Source organism: Ptychodera flava, chromosome 15 (genome assembly GCF_041260155.1).
Source record: "Ptychodera flava strain L36383 chromosome 15, AS_Pfla_20210202, whole genome shotgun sequence".
Lineage (NCBI taxonomy): Eukaryota > Metazoa > Hemichordata > Enteropneusta > Ptychoderidae > Ptychodera > Ptychodera flava.
This window is the reverse complement of record NC_091942.1, coordinates 31,667,464-31,680,777: the sequence shown is the minus strand read 5'-3', so window position 1 is coordinate 31,680,777 and position 13,314 is coordinate 31,667,464. Positions and strand designations below refer to the sequence as shown.

General features: G+C 37.2%; 2 protein-coding genes across 2 annotated transcripts in view; one reads left to right on the top strand and one right to left on the bottom strand.

The window, feature by feature from the left end:
* LOC139151902 (probable endonuclease 4) overlaps positions 1–13,314 on the bottom strand; it is a 577,101-nt gene that overhangs the window by 422,434 nt on the left and 141,353 nt on the right. The window lies entirely within an intron of this gene.
* LOC139151881 (N-acylneuraminate cytidylyltransferase-like) lies at positions 804–11,701 on the top strand. Its single transcript, XM_070724912.1, has 7 exons — positions 804–1,297; positions 4,960–5,112; positions 5,690–5,842; positions 6,597–6,735; positions 7,942–8,129; positions 8,521–8,745; positions 9,730–11,701. Exons 1-7 carry the CDS (start codon positions 1,120–1,122, stop codon positions 9,909–9,911), a joined length of 1,218 nt encoding a protein of 405 aa, XP_070581013.1. The 5' UTR covers positions 804–1,119; the 3' UTR covers positions 9,912–11,701.

The following is a 13,314-nucleotide window of genomic DNA, read 5'->3' as shown; positions in this document are numbered from 1 at the left end:
GGAACCCAGGATATACAAACAAACAAACTAACCAAAACAAACAAACCATAGAAAAATAAATAACAACCTATCTAACAGAAACACAAATAATAACTAAGCAAATAAGAAATAAAAAAGTAAACAAGGAGATAAATAGATAGAAGGGAAAACAATAAATTGAATAAGAAGTGAAATAATTGATCGATGAACACATGTAACAAATTCAAAATGCGACGTCAGTATCATCACTACCGGTGGGTAGCGTTGCATGTGTTGTTCTGTCAATTATTTCAATTCTTATTCAATTTAATGATTGTTTTCTCATATTTATTTATTTATTTATTTATTTATGCATTCGGGTTTGTATTGGTTTATGTGTTTATTTATTTATTTTTTATTCAATTTTTACTTGTGTGTTTGATTTGTTGTTTATTTATTTGTTTGTTTGGTTTGTTCGGTTGTTTATTTGTTTATATATATATGTTTTGTTTTATTTGTTTGTTTGTTTAATTTTTTAGTTTGATTTTTGCTTGTTTGTTTATCCTGGCTTCCCCTTGGTTTTACCTTTGGATGTGGGAATGGGATGTGGTGGGATCCACGGGACGGATATGTGAGACAAGCCTGCCATGTGGTGCTGGTCGCCCTGCCCACAGTCACCTGTGAATCGATACGCGACGGCTGCTGTGTGGTATGCATTAGAAAAGTAGGCACAGTGGCCGTCGTGTATCGATTCACAAGCGACTGTGGGCCTGCCAAGCTGCGCCAGTAGTCAATTTCCGAAAAGTTGCATGCTGTCGCCAGGCTCCGAACCTTGGCGATGTGTCAGTGCTCTCTACTACCTCCATGGTCAGTGCAATCCGATGTCGTTCTGAGCTAGAGCCTTCAGCGATCCGGCATGATGAAGATTCTATTCTACTCTGCTTCTCTATTCCATATTATGTACGGGTGACCTTTAACCCCGAGTAGTGTCAAAGTTGCTGTGATAACGAAGTTGGCGTGGCCTTCAATTCAGCGCTCCAGTAGAGTGACGCGTGTACAATCAACTAACATACGTACACAACAGGTCACGCGGCGTGCTACTACTAGTACACAGATAGTTGCTTCTCTTAGAAATCTATACCTATCCCAAATTGAGAGAAGATGGAAGGTGACACTGTGAACAGCCCTCCCAACAAGAAGAGTAAATCGGACCGGCGGCACTTCGGTGCTGCTATCATGGCGAGGGGAGGCAGCAAAGGAATTCCGTTGAAAAACATAAAAATTCTGGCAGGTCGGCCGTTAATATCATGGGCCCTGCAAGCTGCTATCGATGCGGAAGGTAAGTTAAACTATGTAGGTCTCGCTTGTACCTGAGTCCATGGTTACACAGTGATGCCATGTTGTGTTCCAAGTTGCCGCTGTACTTGGCTTCCCTGCATGGAATTGGGCGGAGCAATATTCTATCATGGTGTGGGCACGGTCACAGTCCTTGCCAAGTGCGGCCATGGAGGTAGAACCTCTATTGTCATCATGTGGGTGTTGTCTGTATTTTGATAGGGCGAGCCCTCGAACGAAAACTTTGTTGGAAACTGATTACACCGTAAACGGTAAACCGTACGCAAAGCATAGTGTGTTTATAGCCTGTTTTCGTAGGTATGGTTAACCGGTTATTATATTGATAAACGCGTCGAAATCATAGCCCGGTATTATAGATTACGTAAGCCTATCACTGTAACAAAGCAAGGGACAGTTATAATACTAGGGTGGTTTTGTAGCATACCTTAATACTTTCGGCATAGTAGTGTACACTTGTAGTAATGTTCACTTGGTTATCATAGGTCTTGTAAAGTTTTTTGGAGGTACCGTGGTTAAAATTCAAATTACTACGTAGTAGTTAAAATACCTGGATATTAAACAGTAAAATTAATAGAATCTAGGATGGGCAAGAGGAAAATTTAGTCTCAAATGACTTTAGCCGCTACATCCATCATTTGTCAATGCAACATGAGTGGCCAAAAATTGTGTGTATCACAGTTCCTAGTGGAGTTTAAAGGTATACTGTCACCTGTTCCTACTTTGCCACAGTTACCATGGAAAGAAAATCTAACCAATCACAGATTTTAAGCGGGTGGCCGCTTTTTAAAAACAGCACCCTCCATGGGCATTTTGAATACCAAGGAACGCCCTTTTGACCATATATGGGCATATTTAATAGGGGAGGGGCTGTTCTTTTAGGTGTGCGATTTGTACCAGTATTACAATTTCACATTTTCACATTTCCAGCAAACAGCAGTGTGTCATAGGAAATAGCACATATCTTCCATTTTATTCGTGTTGATGACAAAGAATACATCAGAATTATTTTCATACATCAGAGTTTGTCCAAAGAGAGATACCGTACAAGAAGGAATCATGTATAGAACACATCACACAAAATAAAGCTGTTCTATCTGGTTTCATTTCATGATTTTAATGGAACTTAACATCTGTTGATTTTCAAGCATTTATCATTTCTGAAGTCCATCAAAACTACTGATAAGATTGTAATAAATGAGGCAAAACTGTTTGCAAATCTTTTGTATGACATATGGTCATGTTTTGCAACAGTGCTACATTGATATGTCCACAAAGTGAAACTATTTGAGTTTTTGATTTCCAAAGGGACTGAGAAATCTTATTAGCTACCATAGAAACAACGTGGTCTTTGCACTTGGTCATGGTTTTTCGGAGAGAATGGGGCTGAAAATTACCATTTTCACTGACTTTTTTCTTCCAGTCCATGATGCTTTTAATATTTACAATATTGTATGCCTATTATAATAGTTTGTGATAATTTTTAATTTTTGATGATCTTTATCTTTCTTTTAACTACTTATATAGTGTTTTACATAGTGTAATGACATAATGAAATGCTTGTAAAAAAGTTTTGTTTTATGTTAAATGCAGATCTCAGATGAGGAAAAACATTCAACATGATCAATGTAAGGATTCAAGCGTTGGCCGCACCTATCTCATTGGAGTTTTTTTTTTAAGCTTTGTTTGCAGTCTCATAATTCATGTCAAAATAACATATTGCTGGAAAATTGTCATGAAGAATTGCATTAAACTTATTCATAACTTATGTGAAATAGCCAGCCCTCTAACAATTTCAACATAAATTTTCACTAATTCAGTGGTTTTGTCAACATATACCATGGTTTCTGGACACGATTTCACCCGCGAAAATCAACATTAATGTCTGCACCCTACCACTTAACAGAGCCCAGCTCTTTCAGTATATTCAGAGTGGTGTACCCTGACAGGAAATTACCTCAGTGACATTATTTATATTTAAAAAAAGGATAATAACTTGGACAACAGCTGCCCGCTGCATCTTCAGCTGTGAAATAAAGGTCTTTCAAGTATGGTTTTATATTGCCGTACACAGGGTCTAATGAAAATGACAGCATCTGGTGCACATATAATATGTACTGTTGACAGGCATAGTTTTGGGATTTAGTGATGATGATATTGGGATTAAGGAAATTGCTTCACAGGTTGTACCTCTGTCTGATAGAGAGCATTTCACTGGCTAACTGTAAAGAAAGAGAATGCTGAAATAATATCAAAATTCTAACTACCGGTGATATACAAAACAAGATAGCAACACCTTGGTGCATTCTGTGAAATAATTATGTGTGGACACATGGATTTTATCAGCCCAAAGCCATCTCATAGCATATCTGTTTGCTCATGCAGTGTTATAATTATATTGACAGAGAGCAACTAAGCCTTGGGTGAATTTTGGTATCTATGCATTGTAAGATTTGCCAGAATTTGCATATTGACAGAGTATCCTTCCAAGTTCTTCATAGTTTTATAGACCAGGATCCATCTATTGGTTGCCATTCACTCTGGGTTACAAAACGACATACAGATCCTTGACTAAATTCATCATTGCCACGTCTCTCAACTGAACTATGTAAGCTGATATTTTGATGAGGTGGCAGCCTTCATGGATTGACAGTCCCTCAACCAGCAGAGCTGAGCAAGACTGTAAAAAACTTGTGTACAACTGCATAACTATGTTTAGTACCAACCATAACGTAGAGGAATGCCAAGGCCTCATGATTTGTCTTTCATTTTGCTACACTAAACAGAATTGTGAACATCACAGACAGACATTGATCGATGTGCTGCCAAGCAATAGCTCAATGGTGTTTTTAGTGACGATGAAAGAAATAGAATTTGGTTCAAAATTTGAAAGGGATCTACTCAACTCCCTGTCAGGATTTAATGTGTCCCAACTTCCTGGAAATGTATTCCATGGATCTTTAAGTACTCCTGAAGTACTGTAGATAACAAGTCACACTAACAATCCTGCTTGATTTTGAGAATGTCTAGTGTATGATATCATCTTGCCTAATTTAAATGAAGTGTTCCCACATCTCCATGTACACAATGGGAAAGGTCACGGATGTCACTGAAATGTTGGTTTTGTCTATCAAAGAGTACACAGCCTTATCAAGCTAAAACAACTTTTGGAAAGATTGATGAAAGGACAAAGGGAGCATTGTCAAATGAGACACACAAATCGAAACATTAATAAAATATCATCACTAATGAAAAAGTACCTTTGACTCTACATCAACATGTATTGATGGTAAAATATTATATGTATGTCTGATTGTCATGCAAGCTGGTGTATGTTGAGCTTAGTGCAGGCTTAATCATTGGTTAAATGTTATCATCATACAGATAACATTATAATCACATTACTGTGTGCTATCATTCCATTGATTTTGGCATTCTAATTTTGTAAATCACTTTGTCCTCAGGATGAAGTTTGTTCTATGTTAAGTTTAATTATATAGGATTGAGAAGTGGCAGTAGATTTCCATTCTTCATGATTGAAACATCAGTGTAGTCTGCATATTGCTGCCACATTAATTTGATAAAAAAGTTCACCTTATATCCTGTTACAATTTTTCAACATGGATATTGTTATTATTTCTTTTCCAGCGTTTGACAGTATATGGGTGTCAACTGATCACAAAGAGATAGCACGCATAGCTGGCGAATGGGGTGCAAAGATACATAACAGAGACCCTAAATATGCACAAGATACCAGTTCAGCATTGGAAACAATCACAGAGTTTGCTCAAGGCCACCCTGGTAAGAATACTTTCACTTAAATTTATTCCACCCCATTTTCCTGTGGACAGATCCACATTCACCTCTGAAAACAATGGGGCTTGGCCAAACCATGTTGGTGAAAGCTAAAAAGTTCAACCAACAGCCCTCATGTGACCAGGATATTTCGTTGAAATTGTCATGCTGGAGTAGAACAGATTTCATGCAATAATTGATGACTGGCATGGAACAAGATGATATTTTGTTGTAATACTTGGTGATGATGCCTCAAGTTCAATCAATTTGTGACATTTCTGTAAGTTTTGTATCTTATGTGTGCTGAATAAACAACAAAGTATTTTATTTGGTTAAATTTACAATGCCAGTAAAGCAGCTGCTCTCTCATAGTTAATGATTGTTAATAACATCAGAGAAAAACTTTGGTATTTTCTTCATGAAGTGTTCAGTATTTTTGCATATAGTGAAAACATGATCATATTTGCTGTCCATGTTAATGTGATAAATAAGAGGGAAACTCCTTCATTGCGATCTCCTGAAGCGATACTTTCCAAATATTTGAACACCTTGTCTGAAACTTTTGTATTTTCCATCCGAGCAGAGATTGACGTTATCTGCATCATTCAGTGCACGTCACCTTTGGTTCATCCATGGATGCTTCGGGAACCGGTCCGCATGATGAAAGAAGACGGCTTTGACTCTGTGTTTGCTGTCACCAGGAAACACATTTTCCGGTGGAAGGAGTCTGGGAAAAGTAAGTGTATTCCTGATTGGTGATGATGCTGAGGCAGAATGCTCTGGTGCAGATTTTGTAAACCTTGGCACGTAAGATAGAATGATGAGCAATTTTAAAGCCCAGACCTTGATCCCTGATCCTTGGATCAGATGTTATTGACGTTTATTATTTACATGCTGCTAGTCCCTTGTTTTCCTTTGAAATTTTATCAGTTGATGAAGGTGATTCTAGATAAAGTTGATAAACAAGCAGTTTTAACTATTTTGTTCACAAAAAGGGTAATCTGAATCTGAATTCAGGTTAAACTGAATCTGAATTCAGGTTTACAGAGTGATCATACTGTTCCTGTGGATAGGTTTAAAGGGAGGCAGTTGTCGGAACTGCTCAAAGGTCGTATGACCAATGTAAACACTGTATCCAAGGTACTATGGTGATTGATGAAAGTTAAAACATGTCTGTCATAATCTGCATTGTATAATTTGAATGTTGCAGCTATGATGCTGATGTGCATGTAGGTGTCATGCGCGAAATACATTTTTTGTAAACAAGAAACTCACACAGGCGCAGTTCCAAAGATTGTTTCCCTTTAATCAGCAAGGAGTTCAACTGGAGATTGAGGTTGATACATCAACCATGGTTACAAATGTATTCTCGCCATCTCTGTAACAAAAGTTGGAAAAAACCAGCATGATGACATTTACCAGATTTAATTTCATGAGACTTTTCTTAAAGTTTTGTATTCTTTCTTGCCCAAATTTTCTTGTCAATCCAGATATGGCAACAGAGGCTGAAAACTTAGATCCTAGACAGAGACCTCGCCGCCAAGACTGGAATGGTGAACTGTATGAGAATGGCCAGTTCTATTTCTTTACAAGGGATCTATTGAACAAAGGATTATTACAAGGGGGAAAGTGAGTGCTGATAACATCTTATCTAGGTTCTTTTGTTTTGTTATTTATATATATATATATATATATATATATATATATATATATATATATATATATATATATATATATATATATATATATTATAGAGAGAGAGAGAGAGAGAGAGAGAGAGAGATTATAACACAAATTTACGTACAAAGTAATTATATCTGTTACTTTATGTTTCATGCATCTAGCAGTTTTCATATTTATTTTTCCTAATGTCTTTATTCTCATGTATATGGTTAGGATGTACCATTCTACTATAGTTTTTGGTGGTGTTTGGGCAGTGTTGAAATTAGACAAATAATATTTGTTTAACAGCATAGATTTATTAGCATTGATTAGGTGTAACTTTTCTGATAAACAAAGATTACACTGCTTGTTCATGTTTAGAGTAACTTGATGCTATTAATGTTCAAATTGCATGTTTTCAAGAACGCAGGATATCCAGTTTTTAGAGAATTATTCATGAAAATCGATAAACCACATAACAGTGATTTAACTATATCAAGGTGCCATTAAATGATGACAGTTGTTATATTTTTAACAGATTTTTGACTAACATGGAAATAAAACATATAATTGTCATTTGTATGTAAACCCAAAATTTTGGAGTGAAAACTATGTAAGAGAGGCATGTAATAAAAACATTATAACCCAAACAGGGGACTATGTACCTTGGGGGCAGGAGACCATTGACCCTCCCGTTGCATTGTACCACGTCAAAATACTGATGCTGTTCAACTTGTTGATAGTCATTGCGCCCTGACTCTGTGTACAAAGTCTCATTCAAAGTCCCACCGATGCAGATACTCAAGAGACTAACCAGCAACACTTATAAAATAATTGCAATATGGAAAGACATATTTGCTGAAGTTTCAAAAATGTCCAAATTCGCTGAAATAGAAGTTGCAGTTTCTAGAAACAATTTATTCATGTTCCCTGGCCTGGGAGATAACTTCTATTTGTTTTTCTCTGTTTTCATTCTTCTATTCAATACAGAATGGCATTGCAGGTACACTAGTGACATTAATAACAAAATGTATTTGCTAAGACTACTTCAATCTCCATTTCAGAGTTTCGCTTCACTGCTAATCTGAAAAAACTTCATAATATAATTCATCATAATCATCCTAGGGTGATAAGTATCAAAGCTTTTGTTAAAAAGGAATTGTCTGTTCTTAGAATTGGTTACTATGAAATGGAACCTCAATACAGCGTGGACATCGACACTGATCTAGACTGGCCCATTGCTGAGCAGCGTGTGACAAGATTCGGCTATGTCGGCAAAGAGGTGAACAGAGATGTAAAGCTGGCTGTGTTTGATGTGGATGGTGTTATCACGGACAACCAAGTACATGTTACTTTGAAAGGTATGAAGACCTAGAAAAGGATTTTTGTAATTTAAGTTAAACCCTTTTTGTACCAGGTTCATATCAATTTGTCAGGATCAGTAAGTGCAGCATGTTTCACACAAGATACTTTAAGTCTCAGCCTTTAACTGTATTTTTTTACCAGACAATCCAGTGATTTTTACCGATTTGACCTGATAGTATCTTCTATATACATTGATATTTTGTACAGGTTTTAAATGACTTTAATTGAAAAGGATAAGTGAAAAATATTTCACCAATCACCAACTTGGTAAAGCAACCGTTTTGGAGTTGTGAATTTTGATGTACAAACTCTTCACCATGGTCTGAAATTAATCTGTGTCATGAAATGTAAATTAACAACATCTCTTGGTATTATATCTCTGAAAAGGTGAAGAATTCCGTTCCTATAACTGCAGTGATCTCGAAGGTCTCAGGTTATTAAAGTCAGCTGGTATTGAAGTCCGACTTGTCTCAGAAGACAGCGGCTCATCCGTGCAGATGATTGGTGACAAGACAGGCTGTGTAATGAAGGCCAATGTCACAGACAAATGCAAGGTTTTGAGTGAATGGGTTAATGATCTTGGATTGCAGTGGCATCAAGTCACCTACATGGGTAAGCTAGTTTGAATTATTTTCCAGCCAACTTGACTCTCATTAAATGTCTTTCTGTGCCTGAGATACAGTCAAAGGTATGTTAAATGTATACATAGGTCATCAAGGGACAAGGAAAAGTGAGCACTGTGTCAGATGATTTTTCTGTAGAGAGGTGGTTATGGCACCATCTTTTGGGTAAGTGATGTAATGAATAGCAAATGTTAAAAATGGCCAGGTCACAACATTTCCAATGCAACATTCATATTAAAAGATATGAAACGTGTCTCAAACTGAAACTGGTCTGTTGTTTTCTGAGTTTCAATATTCCCTTGTCATTGAAGTCAGAAATTTTGACCATAACACAGAGGTTCATCTGCCAAAGCAGAGCATTCACAGCTGGTCACTGACCACACAGAAGATAGGGCTGCTATACTAGCTAGTCTGTACTATGTAAACTCTTACTTGACTGCCTCAAAGTCATTATTGGACTGCCTCAAAGTCACTATTGGACTGCTCTAAAGTCACTATTTGACTGCCTCAAGTCATTATTGGACTGCCTCAAAGTCACTATCGGACTGCATCAAAGTCACTTTTAGACTGCGTCAAAGTCTTTATTGGACTGCCTCAAATTCACTTGTGGACTGCTGCAAAGTCACTATTGGACTGCCTTAAATCACTATTGGACTGCCTGAAAGTCATTATCGGAGTGCCTCAAAGTCACTATTGGACTGCCTAAAAGTCATTATCGGACTGCCTCAAAGTCACTATTGGACTGCTTCAAAGTCACTATTGGGCAGCATGAAAGTCACTATAAGACGGCATGAAATTCACTATAATGAAGGAGTGACTACTGAGATACATTTGATAGCTTCATGTCCGCGAACCAATGTGGCAGGGTAGCATGTAGGCAGTTCTGTGACAGATTTGACTGTAGTAACAAGCGATGATTTTAAAATTTCACTAACTATGATTCTGGTTTTATGACCTGTGTTTCCATTATTAGGGAATGACCAGAGCGATATTGATGCAATGAGGAAGAGCGGTCTGGGTGCGGCTCCGGCAGACGCCCAGACAGAAGTACGCTATGCAGCTCGTTTCATAGCAACCAACCAAGGTGGCAGGGGAGCAGTGAGACAGTTCTGTGATCACATCCTCAACATATCTGGAAAAAAGGACAAGAAGTAAACATCACATCTTAAATCACTTTTCCATCGTGCCTGGAATATTTTTCCTCTTGCAAACCATGAAGTTTTTGTATTTTCAATACAGTCTCGTAGCATATAAATAAGTACACTTTTTTGGAGTTTCATCAATATTTTCTCTTGTACTGTTTAAGAGGTCAACTTTAAAGGTATACAGTCACCTGTAATTTAAATATGCCCATATGTGGTCAAAGGGGCGTTCCTTGGTATTCAAAATGCCCATTTGAGGGCGTTGTTTTTAAAAAGTGGCCACCAACTTAAAATCTGTAATTGATTAGATTTTTTCTTTCCAGGGTAACTGTGGCAAAATTGGAACAGGTGACAGTATACCTTCAATGCAATAAGCACAACCTTTTCAGAAATGTGAAGGGTGCTCTTTTCTTTTTTTCACTGATTTTAACCCTATTGCCTCCAAATCTTAGTACATCCCAACTGTTTTTGACAAGAGTAGAGGGAATGTTGCACTAGGAAATGGGGTTGAAAGGATTCAGAAATGAGTGATGTATTTTCAAAACTGAAAAAAGATGCACGCTTTCATTCCATGCAAACTCATCAAATGTTTCCCTGGTCAAGTTGACACTGAAAATGGCTGACCTTTTCAATCCAATGCAGACAAATTTTTGCTGCGAATCTTTTGAATTTGACTTCAAAAGACAGCAATGGTTCAGGCCTCCTTACAGATGTTAAGTTTTCAAAGGTGCTAACATACTATGTCATAAGATATGACCCTACATGCATACCATGCCAGCCATAAGATATGAACCAACTGGATACAAATAGCAATCAAATATGCAAATTCTACAGAACATAGCTGACACTGGAAGAATGCCAGCTGTGTTTAGTTATATCAAAAACTAATGAAAATTTTATTACCTTGGACACTGTTTTGCAGAATCAGTTACACATAACCTGTCCCATCTTTATGAGGAACAAACTATTGAAAAAACTTACAGTTACCTTACTCCATACTGGGTATGGATTGTATTGTCAGCAGCTAATGTTACAACAAGCTATGTGATCCATGAAGCTTTCATCATATTAGCTTTGTTTTTTTTCCAAATGTTGGATTGGTTTTAGTTTCACAAGATTTTCGTGCAATATCATAGTACATACCTGAAGATATTTATTTATCTGTAACGCTTGACAGAAAAAACGCCAGCAACACTTTGAAGATCTCAAAAAATCTCTAGACTGGAAGGTCCACTGTACAATGGTGCCCCCCAGCTCACCTCTTCTTGGAATGGGGGAGCGCCCTCATATGATGGACCTTCTAGTCTAGGTAAACCTCTAAATATGGCTGCCAACTTCACACAGACATATAGAAAACTATTTAACGCTCGTTTAGACAGAGACAAGAATAAGTTTTACCGGATACAAGTTAAACCAAAGATGATCAACAAAAATGCAATGATCTGTAGTTAAACAAGCAAAGCAAGATTCATAGATCTCTTCATATGACTGATGATGAGTGTTAGAATAACATCAACCAAATGCAGTGAGTCCTTGCCTTTGAAATACCAATAATGCAAGATATCTTGAAGAAAAATAACTTTCAAAAATAGCTATTTGATGTATCATAATACACTTTGACCAGAAAATCAGGAACACATTTAATGAAATGCAGTTTGACTTGTCCTGTACAGGAAGCAGCAACGCTCAATTTTTACCTGAGAGTGGTATCTGATCTGTAAATTATCTTTGATCATGTAGACTTAGACATTCACTGAGAATTCTGTGTAATTTTCATGGATTAAATGGTTTGTATAGACTGAAGCAGCAGCGTCCTGAAGATGGCAAGATCTGTCTTTAGAGCTCTTCTTTTTTATCAACCCACTGAAAGAGAAAGTCCTCTTCAATCCCTGGTCTTTGCATTTGAAAGATGTCAACCGTTTTTCCTTGAAACATTTATCATGCTACATAAAGTGGTTTTAGATGAAGCCTGTAAAGAGCGCCCTCTAGCACCGTATATTTCATAATACTGCATCTATGGTGAGGTGAGACAGACATGTACCACATAGGAGTGAATACATTAAAGATCAATGTCAAAACACAAGAAACAACACAAGGCATTCCTGAATGAGCCAAGTATGATCATTCAATTATTTGTCTTCCCACATCCCAACAGACTTTTGGTGCATTCCTATTATTCAAACAGGATGATTGGCCTACATACAGGGAAATTGGGTGAGAGACTTCAACCAAGATCTACTGTTACTTTGTAGTTGCAAGCAAATTTTCAGCCCTAATGCTAACATTCATAAGTATATGATGCAAATCTTTACCCAGATATGATAGTATTTCATTGCTCTATCTATTGACTGCAGTGTAAACTCTTTTTCAACACTAGGATTCATTGGTCATTTTGCCTTATGCAATATTTCTATGTCAATATATTTGGAATATTTTTGATGCTTTTCCATTATGTGCATTTCAAGTTATTCAATTGATTGTACAATTGCTTGGGAATACAATGAATGAACAGATGAGATCTTTTGATGAAAGTATGCGTCTTGTCTTCTATTCCTAGTCGATTGTCACATTACAATACCTCCCCTCCCCCTCCACTACACACATTTCCAAAAATACAATCCAATGACAAGTACTCTAGAGCTATTGTGGAAATGCACGTTTTGCATTTTAGAACCTAATGTGCCATGGACATCTCTATAGGGGATTCAATTTGAGAAGCAGCATTTATACCACTCCAAAAGCTTGGAACTATCCATTTCTTGATCTCTAGTTGCTATACATACCCTGATGATTGCTTCATAATACATAAAATGCATAAACCTTTTTTTCCTATTTAGTTGAACTTCAACAGGTTAGTCATGGTGAATTAGTGACCCCTTCAGAGTGTGGAAGATTATTTCCAAATTTTTTATGGGAAAATTAATTTCATACTCGTCACACGAATGCAAAATTCCACATGGCGCAAGTTGTTACAATGTTTATCACAAACCCGATTTTCCAATCCCAACAGAACAGTGAGCCATTGAAGAAAGCTCCTTCACATCCATGCTGCAATTTTGTGTCCATATATAACTTTACAACCTTATTTTCACACAAAATTTTGTCTGCTAAACTTTTGAGTGATATCGTTGATAGTTGTGTCAATGATTTACGTCGGAATGGCCTGCATAGCGTATACTCAACATTGTGGTTGCTACAGTATGTACAATTGCACGATGGAGAGTTCGGGGGAAAGCTGTCCATCAAATCAGGAGATCAGCTCTCACCGGGAATAGCCCAGGGATCAACAGTCCTGGAGGCTAGTCCTTGAGGTGTGGATACTTCATCAACTACCCAAAGACAAGAAATAGGAGCAGGGCAATAGAAGTCATTTATCGATACAAGGTTCAATCATGTCTACCTCCGTCATGAGCAAT

Bases quoted from the DNA above. Each gene is read 5' to 3' on its own strand.
- LOC139151881 (XM_070724912.1), top strand. From the start codon at position 1,120: ATGGAAGGTGACACTGTGAACAGCCCTCCCAACAAGAAGAGTAAATCG. The intron at 5,113-5,689 runs GTAAGAATACTT...CCATCCGAGCAG, and splicing joins GTTTGCTCAAGGCCACCCTG to AGATTGACGTTATCTGCATC. The intron at 8,746-9,729 runs GTAAGCTAGTTT...TTCCATTATTAG, and splicing joins GCATCAAGTCACCTACATGG to GGAATGACCAGAGCGATATT.